At 38.2% G+C, this 16,632-nt stretch overlaps 1 protein-coding gene across 1 annotated transcript in view; it reads left to right on the top strand.

Annotated features, from left to right (window-relative positions):
- The window catches only part of LOC126417187 (glycogen phosphorylase), a 167,896-nt gene that overhangs the window by 141,791 nt on the left and 9,473 nt on the right, over positions 1-16,632 (top strand). The window contains exons 9-12 of the mRNA XM_050085089.1: positions 4,007-4,170; positions 6,636-6,750; positions 11,193-11,375; positions 11,468-11,593. Of these exons, the coding sequence (XP_049941046.1) occupies positions 4,007-4,170; positions 6,636-6,750; positions 11,193-11,375; positions 11,468-11,593 (588 nt within the window). The remainder of the gene's footprint in view (positions 1-4,006; positions 4,171-6,635; positions 6,751-11,192; positions 11,376-11,467; positions 11,594-16,632) is intronic.

Raw genomic sequence — 16,632 nt, forward strand, 5'->3', positions numbered from 1 at the left:
TTACCAGAGATGAAAAATTTTAATCTTAGATTTAGGAATAAAACAAGAGGGATTGCTTAAGTGTAAATGCAATTTAAGATTATTTAACTAAGATAAAACATATGACAAATTAATTAATAAACTACGGACAAATTACAACAGTTGTACACAGAAGAAAATAATTGAACAATAAACTTTGGTAACATGTTCCAGAAAGTATGAGGATACTATGTAGATGCACTAATTAAAAATCCTCGAGCCAACAAAATTTCACTGCACCACGTACTTCTCTATGTACCTGAAGATGACATAACATCCGAAAACTAGTTTGTGAACAGATAATAAATATTGTAAAACATTACACCAGTGTTACGTGTTTTCATTCATAATGTATAAAATAATCTAACAGTCGATCAGTGGAACTTAGGTTTTTGTTAAACCTCAGTCAGATTTGTGTTGGTGCATAGCAGAGAGAAAAAGGTGGAGCTATAATGCAAGGAAGAGTGATAAAACAGGGAAAACTCTTTGTAATCCCTTCTGGTGTCAAGTCTGTCTCTATACCAAAGCAGTTCTGTTGTAGCTGTCACAGAGATTTTATATCACTTCAAAAAACTCAAGCATAAATTTCACTTACGTCGAGATAGCTATTTACTTCATATTTATATCTTATCTATTCCCTCCTGTTTCCCCATCGAAGAATGCAGTACTCAGCAGTTTACTCAGGAGATGAAATCTGTAGTAATCTCCTGCCTCCGTTTATGACTTAGAAACATGAACAACAGTTCACTTTTTGTAACACTGGAACTGCACTGTATTGCAGTTAGAAGGCATTGAATCCACACAGATTAACTGCCAAACCATACAGTTCCCATGCACAGTAATACATTCATTTTTCAATTCAACATCCAAGTTAATAATTCAAAAGGAATGGAATTCATGAGGCATGATCTTGCATCTCGGTAGGAAAGGGAAGGGTAAATTGGCCAGGATGATAGCAAAATAATTTGGGGGGGGGGCGGGGGGGGGGGGGGGACACTGAAACTCATGAAAGTACCTCTTTTTCAGGCTAAGATCACTATCCAATGATCCAACATTGAATGAAATTAAGCTTAATGAGAAGCTCAGAAAGGCAGGTATTAGATATGTTAAAATATCACAAAATTCTCATAAAAGTGCAGTGAAAAATAATGTTAGTATATGGCATTAGAATATCAGGAGATAAAGACCACTTATCTTCCCCATTCTGTTATTCTCTTCCAGTTCTTTGCACTTTTCATGTAGGAAAATATTCTTTTCTCTTCTAGTTAACTTCTGAAACTCTACATTTTTATTTTTAGATAATATTTCTCACACTGGAGTACTTCAGGGACTGGAGATTAATTACATATTAAAACCAACAGTTGGACCACGATTTCATTTGTCTTTCATTGGCTGTAAAGGCCCAGTGCCAATTTTAAGGGTTGTGTGGAGTGTGAGAAGCATGTGCTATGGTTAGTGTAATAATATATTCTCAGCCGCTAAGGGAACAATGCGTAGGGGGCTAAAGAACCTCTCTAAATTCTCCAAATAATACTGGTTTAAAAACTTTGTAAGCTGGTTTTAGTGGTATAATTTCTATCTATCTTAAAGTGTGACAATTCTTGTTTTTTCAACATTTCTGGGACACTCTCCCAGACCTGGGACCATTCGCGCTACCCGTTCATGTAGATTCAGTATCATTTGCTACTCCTATTTGGGTTTTGCAAACAGTATCCTTTGTAGACTACCGTATTTACTCGAATCTAAGCAGCACTCGAATCTAAGCCGCACCTGAAAAAAGAGACTCGAAATCAAGGAAAAAAATTTTCCCGAATCTAAGCCGCACCTGAAATTTGAGACTCGGAATTCAAGGGGAAAGAAAAGTTTTAGGCCGCACCCCCAAATCGAAACAAAGTTGGTCCATTGTAATATGAGACACAATTTAGGTCGAATGAATGACGATACAGCTACAGTAGTTTGGTTCGAGTCGTAAGCTTAGCAGTTAAGCTTTACCAGGTAGCCATTACTATGCGTCAGACGCTCCGTCCGTATTTATACGGGTACCCTTCCTTTTTCATGTGCTTCATCTGGTTTGAATTGATTGTTTATTTTTATTTGATCTGATAAGTGCCATTCTCTTTGTTATAGATGTTTACGTCACTCTAAGCTGAAAATGCATTACTGTACAGTGTCATGCATTGTTTGTCGCATATTGATAATGAGTGTTTACGACCTGTAGCCACTGGTGGCATGACTTGCTTTTGTGCGCGCTACTGCCGCTTACAATAATAATAAAAAAAAAAAGAGAGAGGAATTGTCTCATAAGGGAAACAATGACAAGGGACTGTTGTTTGTTGTTACTTACACTGCTGCTTTCTTTGATAATGATCAACAAGAACCAAATAATAGACTGCGTATGATAGAAGATGTTCTGAACGAGAGTTTAGAGAAAAATTTTCTCCGTTTGAAAATATTTGCAAATGCCTCTTTAGTACATTACATTCTGCACAGAAATTAGCCATCTTAGATTTAAAAATCAATTGCCGTGCTTCATTTCTGACTGTATCACTATTAGGCATAAGAATAATACAAATATAAACATGACATGATATGTATATTTTTCCGCGTTTACTGTTGTCTCCCTCTAGTTTCATAGTTTATTAGGCAGACAGGATTTAAATAAGATAGCAGCAAACACGAAAGAATACATGGCAAAATGTTTATATTCGTATTATTCTTATGATGAAGAGAATAGTGCATGTGATTCACAATTCATAAAAGTTCTTATTAGCAACCATCTCTTCTCACAGGTAGGAAAAAATTCAGAACATAGAGTTGGCCATATTGACAAACATCCCAAACAGCCTTGCCAGTTGGATTTTCGTAGTACATTGAAATGCTGCTGCATTCGAAGATGAACACTACAGAATTTGTATTTACTTCGTTGGATAATGTATGAAAATGCAGTGGTCGAAACTCGGGGTGGAGAAAAAAAAGCTAGTCTTCCACCTTTTCTTTAAATTTATTTACAGACGCAGAGGTTTTGGCGTCAGTATTTATCTTTGTGCCTGCAAAGCATGCCTGTGTAGCGCTACATATATTCGACGGCATAAGTTAGTTGTGGCGGCACCTACCAACATTTTTCAGAACTTCCACTCACTTTGCACTCGACTCTAAGCCACAGGCGGTTTTTTGGATTACAAAAACCGGAAAAAAAGTGCGGCTTAAATTTGAGTAAATACGGTAACAGCATTTTCCCGGTATCCTGCCAATGATTCAAAGTCTGCCATCTGCCTAATATAACTGAATCTAAATGACCATACCATTTCATATCTCTAGAAACTGTTGTTCCCAAGTATGTAAAAGTTGACTACAGTTGTGACTCATGGATACAACCACACATATGCGAACACACCAACCTGCAGCTACAGGCAGGGAACCAAGTAGCAGCTGGGATGGAAAGGTAATGGAAGGTACGATAGAGGAGGGAGACAGGGGGCACTCAACAGAACTAACAAAATTAGAGCTGAAATAATGTATGATCCTGAGGAAGTTCTCAGTGTCACTGCAATTGTGGGGTAGTGTTCTTTTCCTTTACACTGGAAAAATGTTATATCTTCAAAATTAATTAAACATGTGTGTTGTGTTTGTCTTTGTACCCCACATCAAAACAACTATGTTTGCTCGTTGTTTCCATGCTGGAAGTTCCTTTTTTGTATAACTTTAAATTTGTTTTGACCTGACATATACTGCTAATTTATTGTTGAAAATTAATGAGGAATACTACACATCTGTCAAAGTGCAGAAATTCATGCCAGATGCTGATGGAGTTGAGTTCTGCAAGTCAAATACTCTGTTCACCTGTGCCAATCCCTACTCAGCATTAGAAACTGAAATTGGTCAGAAATAACTCATCTATTTCACTGTGCACGTATATAAAAATAATTTTGTTTTATTTATTGTACTTTCTAAGTTTATTCACATGTCTCTCAATTCCTATTATTTACAGGAGGTTGGCAAGAAGTACCCTGGAGACCTAGACAAACTACGACGTATGTCTCTGATTGAAGAACATGGTGAAAAGAGGGTCAACATGGCACATCTTTGCATTGTTGGTTCACATGCTGTAAATGGAGTTGCAGCTATTCATTCAGACATTCTGAAGAAAGATGTGTAAGAACCTGTAATTCTATATAACATTTATGTTATTATGGGACCTTATGATAAGCACACAACGTTAGTATTGTATGCTGTGCAAAATTAATACGGACATACTGATAGTAAGTTTATGCACAACTGAGTTTCATAGTAAAAGGTTAATTTCCATTTCATTTCATTCCAGGAAAAAATAAGCACAGGCATAATATCAAATGTTTGTCGTTTACATTTTTTTTAATTTGAGAAGATGGGACCTGGATAAACTGAAAGAACCAGAGGTTGTAGAGAGCTTCAGTGAGAGCATTAGGGAACGATTTACAAGAATGGGGGAAAGAAATACAGTAGAAGAAGAATGGGTAACTTTGAGACACGAAATAATGAAGGTAGCAGAGGATCAAGTAGGTAAAAAGTCGAGGGCTAATAGATATCCTTGGGTAACAGAAGAGAAATTGAATTTAATTGATGAAAAGAGAAAATATAAAAATGCAGTAAATGAAGCAGGCAAAAAGGAATACAAACGTCTCAAAAATGAGAGTGACAGGAAGTGCAAAATGGGTAAGCAGGGATGGCTAGAGGACAAATATAAGGCTGTAGAGGTACATATCACTAGGGGTAAGATAGATACTGCCTACAGGAAAATTAAAGAGACCTTTGGAGAAGAGAGAACCACTTGCATGAATATCGAGAGCTCAGATGGAAACCCACTTCTAAGCAAAGAAGGGAAAGCAGAAAGGTGGAAGAAGTATATAGAGGGTCTATACAAGGGCGATGTTCTCGAGGATAATATTATAGAAATAGAAGAGAATGTAAATGAAGATGAACTAGGAGATATGATACTGCGCGAAGAGTTTGACAGAGCACTGAAAGACCTGAGTCAAAACAAGGCCCCGGTAGTAGACAACATTCCATTAGAACTACTTACAGCCTTGGGAGAGGCAGGCCTAACAAAACACTACCATCTAGTGAGCAAGATGTACGAGACAGACAAAATACCCTCAGACTTCAAGAAGAATATAATAATTCCAATCCTAAAGAAAGCAGGTGTTGACATATGTGAAAATTACCAAACTATCAGTTTAATAAGCCACGGTTGCGAAATACTAACATGAATTATTTACAGACGAATGGAAAAACTGGTAGAAGCCGACCTCGGGGAAGATCAGTTTTGATTCTGTAGAAATTTTGGAACACGTGAGGCAATACTGACCCTATGACTTATCTTAGAAAATAGATTAAGGAAAGGCAAAGCTACGTCTCTAGCATTTGTAGACCTGGATAAAGCTTTTGACAATGTTGACTGGAATACTCTCTTTCAAATTCTGAAGGTGCGAGGGGTAAAAATACAGGGAGCGAAAGGCTATTTACAATTTGTGCAGAAACCAGATGGCAGTTGTAAGAGTCGAAGGGCATGAAAGGGAAGCAGTGGTTGGGAAGGGAGTGAGACAGAGTTGTAGCCTCTCCCCGATGTTATTCAATCTGTATATTGAGCAAGCAGTAAAGGAAACAAAAGAAAAATTTGGAGTAGGAATTAAAATCCATGGAGAAGAAATAAAAATTTTTAGGTTCGCCGATGACATTGTAATTCTGTCAGGGACAGCAAGGGGACTTGGAAGAGCAGCTGAATGGAATGGACAGTGTCTTGAAAGAAGGATATAAGATGAACATCAACAAAAGCAAAACAAGGATAATGGAATGTTGTCGAATTAAATTGGGTGATGCTGCAGGAATTAGATTAGGAAATGAGACAATTAAAGTAATAAATGAGTTTTGCTATGTGGGGAGCAAAATAACTGATGATGGTCGAAGTACAGAGGCTATAAAATGTAGACTGGCAACGGCGAGGAAAGTGTTTCTGAAGAAGAGAAATTTGTTGACGTCGAGTATTGATCTAAGTATCAGGAAGTCATTTATGAAAGTATTTGTATGGTGTGTAGCCATGTATGGACATGAAACGTGGACGATAACTAGTTTAGACAAGAAGAGAATAGAAGCTTTCAACATGTGGTGCTACAGAAGAATGCTGAATATTAGATGGGTAGATAACATAACTAATGAGGAGGTATTGAATAGAATTCGGGAGAAGAGTAGTTTGTGGCACAACTTGACTAGAAGAAGGGATCGGTTGGTAGGACATGTTCTGAGGCATCAAGGGATCACCAATTTAGTATTGGAGGGCAGCGTGGAGGGACACCAAGAGATGAATACACTAAACAGATTCAGAAGGATGTAGGTTGCAGTAAGTACTGGGGGATGAAAAACCTTGCACAGGATAGAGTAGCATGGGGATCTGCATCAAACCAGTCTCTGGACTGAAGACCACAACAACAACAACAACAACAACAACAACAACAACATTTTTTTCAAATGTAGTAAAATTTGTGCAGAAGTTACAAATACAGATAATTACTAGGTGTACCTAATTTTAGTTTTTAAGATTCATAGAGGTAGTTCCTTTAACAAAATTTGTTATTTTGTTACAGGTTCCATGACTTTTATGAGATGACGCCTCATAAGTTTCAGAACAAGACAAATGGAATAACCCCTAGAAGATGGTTGCTGCTCTGCAACCCTGGACTGGCTGATCTCATTGCAGAGGTAAACTTAATGCTTAAGTGGGTACCATGCGTCTACATCTACATCCACACCCCGCAAGCCACCTGACGGTGGTGGCGGAGGGTACTTTGAGTACCTCTATCAGTTCTCCCCTCTATTCCAGTCTCGTATTGTTCGTGGAAAGAAAGATTGTCGGTATGCCTCTCTGTGGGCTCTAATCTCTCTGATTTTATCCTCATGGTCTCTTTGCGAGATATACGTAGGAGGGAGCAATATACAGTTTGACTCCTCGGTGAAGGTATGTTCTCGAAACTTCAACAAAAGCCCATACTGAGCTACTGAGCATCTCTCCTGCAAAGTCTTCCACTGGAGTTCATCTATCATCTCCGTAATGCTTTCGCGATTACTAAATGATCCTGTAACAAAGCGCGCTGCTCTCCGTTGGATCTTCTCTATCTCTTCTATCAACCCTATCTGGTACAGATCCCACACCGGTGAGCAGTATTCAAGCAGTGGGCGAACAAATGTACTGTAACCTACTTACTTTGTTTTCGGACTGCATTTCCTTAGGATTCTTCGAATGAATCTCAGTCTGGCATCTGTTTTACCGACGATTAATTTTATATGGTCGTTCCATTTTAAATCACTCCTAATGCCTACTCCCAGATAATTTATGGAATTAACTGCTTCCAGTTGCTGACCTGCTATATTGTAGCTAAATGATAAAGGAGCTTTCTTTCTATGTATTCACAGCACATTACACTTGTCTACATTGAGATTCGATTGCCATTCCCTGCACCATGTGTCAATTCATTGCAGATCCTCCTGCATTTGAGTACAATTTTCCATTGTTACAACGTCTCGATATACCACAGCATCATCTGCAAAAAGCCTCAGTGAACTTCCGATGTTATCCACGAGGTCATTTATGTATATTGTGAATAGCAACGGTCCTACGACACTCCCCTGCGGCACACCTGAAGTCACTCTTACTTCGGAAGACATCTCTCCATTGAGAATGACATGCTGCATTCTGTTATCTAGGAACTCTTCAATCCAATCACACACTTGGTCTGATAGTCCATATGCTTTTACTTTGTTCATTAAACGACTGTGGGGAACTGTATCGAATGCCTTGCGGAAGTCAAGAAACACCGCATGCACCTGGGAACCCGTGTCTATGGCCCTCTTGAGTCTCGTGGACAAATAGCGCAAGCTGGGTTTCACACGATCGTTTTTTTCGAAACCCATGCTGATTCCTACAGAGTAGATTTCTAGTCTCCAGAAAAGTCATTATACTCGAACATAATACGTGTTCCAAAATTCTCCAGAAAAGGTAAATGAGTCAATTTGTAGTGACACTGCTTCATATACCTGCTATTATTGTGGGTCAAACTCAAAAGCTCAAAAAAGAAAACTTTCAACCATTGTGGGTGTGGAATACTCTGCCTGTGATGAATAAGAATGTTTAGAAATGACTACTAAATTTTTTTTATTTCACCGTTACTGTTTCAGGGCACCTGATGACTTGTCATTAGATGGTATAAAGTTCTTAACAGTGTTTGTAGCATTGTGGGGAATGTAGGGTGGTGGAAGACAGGAAAATTGAAACAAGTAAGCATTGAATGTGGCAAAGTATGGGATTGGTGCATAAGTTCATATTGTTATTCCGTAAGTTTAATAAACACAACAGATACACATAACAGAGACTTTAGCCATCAATAATATATTCTCCTTCTATTTACAATAGTATGCCAACGTTGGGGTAACTTTTTGATTCCGTGACTGTAGAAATCACGTGGTTTTGAGGCTATGAACTTGAGTCATGTTTGGAGCCCATTTTCATCCAGAGAGGAAGTTCCTTGAAGGTTGTTTGATAGTGTGTGGAAAAAGGTGAAAATCTGAGAGCACAAGATCAGATGAATAAGGTGGGTGCGAATGACTTCATACCTCAACTCCTGTATAGTGTTCTTTGTCAGTCTAGCAGCATGCAGGTGGGCATTATCATGGAGTAGCATCACTTCGTACAGCTTTTCCTTATGTCAGCATAAAGACACCATTTCTTGTCACCAGTAATGATACGAGATAGGAATGGTCAGTTTTGTTGATGAGCCAATTGATGATAACCAAGCAGACGTGCACATATGGTCACCTGCTGGTTTTTGTGATTTCAGCATGGCGGAATGATCACAGTTCTTCATATTTGCCGGTTCTTGAGTACAATGACATTTATCATTGTGGATTATGCCTTTAAACACTCTTCATCAAACCCAAAGGTCTTCCTGAATGTGGAGAGCCACTAATGTCAAAACAAACCTCCTTACAACAAGAAAACCATTTTCTTCCTGTGCTCTGTCCAATACAAAGCACAACTGTTCCTGGCTGCCTTCACTGCTGTCACTCCTCTATTGAAATCAAACAGAAGGATATGTTCAGAATGTTCAGATTTCTCCCCTTGGCACTCCATTTTATAGTGTCCACAGCTCCGCTCGCTATCCCAAAGTGACGAAATGACAATATGTAAACTCAAGCAACCAGCACACCAACATGAAAAACAAAAATGCTACGAACTTATGTACCAACTTAATATCTGGAGTTACGTACATCATAAGGTTGATTTGACAGTATTACTTACAGTATTGCTGTATTACTATAAGTATTTTCATCAGTAAGTAACACCACCCTTATGACTAAATAATTCTGGATACTTTGCCACATTCAGTGTTTGCTCTTGTAAGCCCTCCGGGGATATAAATATATCACTCAGTATAATTGCACATCATCTGATAGGCATGGTGTGGAAGGATACATTTGCCCACTTCACACCACATGTCAAAACACTCACATTGGATTCAATGACTGCTGTGAACCACCATGGTTTCACTTGTCAACCAACTGACGTTTACAGCAAACTCTCTGGAGTATCTATTGATGATGACGTTGCTTGGTCTTCATTGATGTCTGTAGTTGACATTTGTCTAGCCCGCAGACTTGTCAGTCTGTCTAATGTGAGATTATGTCTAATTGAAGCTTGTGTTTTCAGTAAACAAACTGACGGCGTAAGGGTGCACCAAAAGCGTGGTTTGTATCTGAGTGTTTACAGCTGAACCTGGAGACAGTGATCGCCAATACTGATGTTCAGTACTGTACTGAACACCAGGTAGCCATCTCCAGAAGTATTTGGTTTTGATCAAACAATGGAAAATCCAGGATGAAATGTAACAACACGAGAGAAGGAAAGTTGCTACTCACCATATAGCGGAGATGCTGAGTCACGATAGGCACAGTAAAAAGATTCACACAATCATAGCTTTTGGCCATTAAGGCCTATGTCAGCAGTAGACACACATACACACATGCGCACACACATACACTCATGCAAGCGCAACTTGCACACACGTCTGCAGTCTCAGAGAGCTGAAACTACACTGCGAGCAGCAGCACCAGTGCATGATGGGAGTGGCGACTGGGTGGGGGTAAGGATGAGGCTGGGGCGGGGAGGGGGAGGGATAGTATGGTGGGAGTGGCGGACAGTGAAGTGAAGTGTTGCAGTTTAGACGGAGGGTAGGAGAGAAGGTGGGGAGGGGGTAAGTAGCGAAAAGGAGAGAAATAAAAATAAAAGAAATTAAATAAAAGAAAATAAATTAGTTTTGTGTATTTCCAGAAAAAGCTGGAACTGTTACTTCAGTGATTTAATTGTAAATAAGTCGTGATTAATAAAAACTGTTGTTGAAGCAGCAGACATGCAACCCATACTTACTTCAATTTTTGTCTTTCCTGGCACAGCTGCATGACAACCTCCCACAATGTTACAATCAGTCATTAAGAACTGTGTTCCAGTTGATGAAAAGTAGCTAAGTGGGTTGAAATTGGTAATGGTAAAATGAGAAAATTTGTGTCACCATAAAAAGTGAATTGTCAAAGTCAGTTAAAGCTCTTAAAAAAAAATAATAAAAAAATTAAAAAAACAGTAACTGTCACCACTGTCTTGAGCGAATTTGCTGCTGTGTGGGGATGGTGTTTGGGCAGAGATAAGTGAAACTTATTTTACTGGAGATTATTTTGATTTCTTATTTTTGTGTTAGATGTGTCCAGAATTAAAACTTAACGTGCACATGACTCTTCCTTAAAATGTTTATCGTATCTAAGTAATTGTAGAAGTTTTAATGCAGTTATTCTAACACTAAGACTTTTGTTGTGCTGTGTAAATTGACATTGTTACATTAAATGCTGCATGAATATTTTAAAAAAATGTCATGATGGAAAATTTGATTGTACAATTATTTTCTCAACGTCATATAGATTTAAAGCAATGAGTATTTATTTATTTCTACGGTCGCAGGTTCGAATCCTGCCTCGGGCATGGATGTGTGTGATGTCCTTAGATTAGTTAGGTTTAAGTAGTTCTAAGGGACTGATGACCTCAGATGTTAAGTCCCATAGTGCTCAGAGCCATTTTAACCATTTATTTATTTATTCTTTAGAAAATTGGTGAAGACTGGATTGTGCATTTGGAGCAACTGCAGAAACTAAAAGCATTTTCAAAGGATGCAACATTCCAGCGAGCTGTCATGAAGGTCAAACAGGAGAACAAGCTTAAACTGGCCCAACTGTTAGAAAAAGAGTATAATGTGAAAGTAAATCCTGCTTCAATGTTTGACATTCAGGTATTGTTAAAAGAACACATGAAGTTTCAGTTCAGCAACAAAAATATTTTTACCTTCTCTTGTCACACACGCCTACTATTTTGTTTCTATAGGTGAAGAGAATCCATGAATACAAGCGCCAGTTGCTAAATTGCCTTCATATAATAACAATGTACAATAGAATTAAAAGGAACCCTAATGTCAAGATCTCACCTCGTACTATTATGATTGGTGGCAAGGTAAGCAGTCAATGAAAAACATCTACTTTTCTATTGTTGATTATGCGTATTGTTAGTCTGTTATAACATTAATATTTCTTCTGTGTAAACTAACAGTGATCACAACTGATTTCCAGCCATAACTTGTTTTGTTCACAATGGTCATTTGTCAAGGTAGCTCCATTATTTCTCTGTGAAATGTTAATGAGTGTCTTGTTAATGCAAAGGGAAAAATTAGTGCAACATTGTATGATTATGCCTGTCAGACATCTGTTTCCCACTGCTTCTCACTTCTTGGTCCTAATGTGGTTGTGAAAATATCTTGACCATGCACGCTTAACTTAGTTTTTAGTATTCTTTTATAATATTTCATCCCATTTCCCTGTCAGGCCACTAAAATATAATTTGATACATTCTTCCACATAAATTGCTTTCTTGTACAGATGTTAGATACGCTGGGATATTACCCTAATGCACTTGCCATAAATAATCTTCTCACTCATTTAAAACTTTCACATTGAGGTGTCTTCATAAACTAGTAACTAAGTCTTACGTCTGTTTTCACAGGTAACAGCATAATCTCCCCCTTTTCACTTTCTCTCTATTTGCTTCATTATATTTATCATATAAATATGAGCTAACTGGAATTATCAAATTAGTTTCAATTGTTACCCCACAACATGGCTCACTCTTTAGTCAGTTGCCTGATGAGCAAGATCTGTGTATGTTGACAAAGGTTTAATTGATAAATTGGCTGTTAACAAACTTAAATGATCATGAGGAATGTCAGATAATCCTTACGAAATGGACAAAAAATCAGCAGAAACCTCTGCACCTCCTCCAAAATATGGTACTTATGTATAGACCTGATATGCCTACTAAAGTACTGGTATGGTTAATTTGGGTTGTGCTGTTTGAACTCACTAAAAAACCAACTTACACTAAATATTTCTTGGATGTGACAAAAGCTGGCCACACGAGTAGATTTTAGTGATGGGCCACAGACATTTGCGGCAGTTTCTGTGCATTAGTGGAGTCACAATCTTGAGATTGTTACCTGCAGTACTGGAAAGTGCTGATTCGTCTTTCAGTAGATACACACACACACGGGCAGAGTTTTACAGTGGGCCTCATTCAGCCAAGTCCGTAAGTTTTTGGCAAGCCAGTGGCCGACACACTACTCTGACAGATGACGCGTTCATGCTACCCTGCAATCTTTCTCACATAGTTTCTTTAAAATGATGTTATATAGTGCACTCATTTGCGATCGCATGCACCAGCAATAAAGCTAGAATGAAATACTCGTAATGCCCCTCATGTCTCACAAATGGTTTGAGATATCAAAATGGGATTTTGGCAAATGATAGCAAGCAAAGAGGAGAGTATGTTGCCATAAGGTAAACAAGTGGAACTTTCTTATCTACCGCAATGTACAATTAACGGCAGACTTCTGCACTAGAATGACGTAATTTTTTGAGGGTCATCAATAGTTGGTGAAGTGTGAGTTAGTGTGGCTGTGCAACAATGTAAATGAAGAAATTACACTTGTATACTTATACCAAGATTTTGACCTGATTTGTCCTCATTTCCTCATTTAATAAACCACTGTTTCAGCGTTCTACCACAATTGCAATCACATTAGCATGTTAGCGACGTGACACTGTGTAAACCCTGCCTTCTTTTTGTCAAAAGAAGCAAATTTTAACTTGCCAACCAGAGACAAGTAGGTGATACTCGAAATTTGCCACAAATGAGTGCTTGGTTTCTAGGTGATAGCAAGCTTTAGTTACTACAAGTAAAGTAAAGAGGATAGGCCCAAGACCACATATCTTGTCTGTGAAAACTGACACATGAACAATACACGAACAAAAATGTAAAGAAATAGGCTGTACAGAGAGATGGTTGGAATACTTCTATACGATACTCAAAGTGCCAAATGCGGAATACCCCACAAAACTGCAAGCAGAAAACTGGACAGATGTACCTAAGTAAAATAAACACCCTTTGCAATGAACTCTTTTTAGATGCAGACAGCAAGCCAAATTGTAAATATGTTTCTCTAAAAACCACTGATGATGCTTTATTTTAGTAAAACAAGGTGCATTTGGTGACAGAAATTCACATTTTATTATAGTTGCAAAGGCGGATTTAAAACGCCTTCAGTAATTTTAGAAATAATCTCAGAAAGGTTTGGTGTCTTGAAAGAGGCGTAAAAGGGGGGTGGTTTGAGTTGTGTAAACCAACACTATAGTGAGTGCCTATAAAATGTTGCTTGTACAATGTTCATTATGGAAGGCTATTACGCATAAGTATATTATGTCCATTTTTTACTGGTATTATAAATTACTGTACTTCCAAAGGAGCCAAATGATGGATGAGTGCCACAGTTTTCTTCCTAACATCATCTTTACTTTCCCTTGAAGGTATAAACTATTTTAAAGTGCTTAAATGTACAAGAAATAATAAGACGCCTATAAAACACCACACTGTACAATGTGATTGCAGTAAGACACAGTTGCGATCCCTAAAATCAGTTGCCTGTGGGCAAATTGGAGAGACTAGTTTGGTTGGGCAGGGACTGCACCTTAGAGTGAAATGACGGGTCTGATTTCAGTGGGCCAGACCCAGCAGATATATTTACAGAACTGGCCCGTCACAGAAATCTGCTTGTATGCAACCAGCTAAAATGGGAGGGGCAATTCACCGCAGACTGAAAGAACACAGAAAAATATTTTGTTCAAAGAATGTAGAATCTCATAACAATGCCTACGATGAGAACAGCTCTTCAAAGTGTTACTTTATCATGAGTTCGATATCAGCCAGTACTGCATATTACAGTCCACATTTCCAGAAACAAAATCAAATATATGATTCAGGCATGAGGACATTTCGTTGTTCATCTAATAGAATACAATGAATTGTCTGTTGAAGTTGAAATCAAATCTGACTGTGAAGTTATCTGGACATGAGTAACCAGCCTTAGTGAACTCATTTTAATAATTGGATGCTTTTACTGGCCACCAGATTCTAGTGTAAGAGTTGCAGAACCATTCAAAGGAAGTCCACACTAAATGATTAATGGAAAATCTCATATAAGATGTGAAACAAATACTAACAAAGAGATAGAGGGTCTGGCCAGTACTTACCTCAGCTCAGTACAGCCGATAGATACACACAAAACAGAACTGAAAATTTACATTCCTAGCTTTCGGAACTTTGTTCCTTCATCAGGGAGGAGAGAGGGGAAAAAAGGGAAGAAGGGAAAGTGGATTCAGTTACTCACAACCCAGGTTATGAAGCAACAGGAAAAGGTAAACCTTTGGTTTACCTTTTCCTGTTGCTTCATAACCTGGGTTGTGAGTAACTGAATCCACTTTCCCTTCTTCCCTTTTTTCCCCTCTCTCCTCCCTGATGAAGGAACAAAGTTCCGAAAGCTAGGAATGTAAATTTTCAGTTCTGTTTTGTGTGTATCTATCGGAAGTCCACACTAAGTAGCACATAAATACCCCAATCATGCAATATTAGTTGGAGATAAATTTAACATATAGAGAATAACTGGGATGCCAGTGGATTCACTTCAGATGGTACACACAGAGAGTCTTGTGAAATAGTTCTGAATACATTTTCAAAAAACACTCTTCAGCAGTTAGTTCGATAACCCATATGAAATGGAAATATTTTAGACCTCGTAGTTATAATCAGACCTGACCTTACTGACATTGTGAGGCAAGGATTAGTGATTGTGATATCATCATAGCAAAAATGTGAGTTAAAATTAATAAGTCCATCAAGAAGCGTAGGAGAGTATTTACGGTACAAAGAGCAGATAAGCAGTTCTTGGTGTCCTGCTTGGATAGTGAAGAGACATGATTTAGTTTCAGTATGATACATGTAAAGGAATTATGAGCAAACTTTAAATCGAATGTAAGTCTCACCCTGGAGAAACATGTAGTTAGTAAGAGGATTAAGGATGGAAAAGACTCAGTGTTGTTAGCAATAAAATGTGGAAAACAAGAAATATTTTTTTACTCTCGGGTAAAAAAAGAATGTGGAAATGTCAAGAGGCAAAGGTTGGCAGAAATTTGTGCATCTGTAAAAGATTAATGCACAAGGCACACAACTACTTTCACCACCATGCTTTGGCAAAGGATCTTTCTGAGAACCTGAGAAGATTCTGGTCCTGCATAAAATCGTTAAGCAGGCTGAGGGTTTGTCACTCGGCAACCAGTCTTGTGCAACAGAAGGCAATAAAAGGAAACCTGAAGTTTTAAATTTAATGTTCAAAAAATCATTCACAGAGGAGGATCACATTAACATACTATCATTTGGCCATCACACAGATTTCCATATATAGGAAATAGAAATAGGCATCCCTGACATTGAGAGTCAACTGAAAGACTTGAAAACAAATAACTCCACAGGTCTGGATATAATTCCAGTTTGGTTTTACAGAGAATACTAAACAGCTTTAGTCCCTTACTTAGTTTCCATTTATCAGGAATCTCTCACCCAGCACAAATTCCCAAGCGAATGGAAAAAAATGCCAGCGATTCCTGTATATAAGGAGGATTTGAAAATGGAGCCACAAAATTAGACTCATGTGCTTAGCATCAGTACACTACAGAATTATTGAACATATTCTAAGATCAAATATAATAATTCTGTCCACAAATCAGCACAGATTTAGAAAGTATTTTATTGAAACCAAAAACAAACACACAAACTGGCCAACAGATGGTGCTGGACAGCAACACATCAGTGAGGCCGCATGAGAATCATGTCTAAAATGAGCTGTCATGAGAAACACCTGTTGGAAAATACAACTTTTATGCAGAATGATACTCCACCCCATATTCCTACATGTGTGAAAGATCTCTTGTGCATATCGTTTGTTGAGGCTTGCATGCTGGGCTGCCATGTCCATCATGCTTGAGCTCCCAGGCCCCAGGCCTCAATCTGTGTTATTATTGGTTGTGGAGCTGCCTGAAGTTGCAAGTGCACCGCGATCGTCCAACCTTACTAGGGATGTTAACAAGACAACATCTAATGGAAATAACTCA

This window comes from Schistocerca serialis, chromosome 8 (genome assembly GCF_023864345.2).
Source record: "Schistocerca serialis cubense isolate TAMUIC-IGC-003099 chromosome 8, iqSchSeri2.2, whole genome shotgun sequence".
Taxonomy (NCBI): Eukaryota; Metazoa; Arthropoda; class Insecta; order Orthoptera; family Acrididae; genus Schistocerca; species Schistocerca serialis.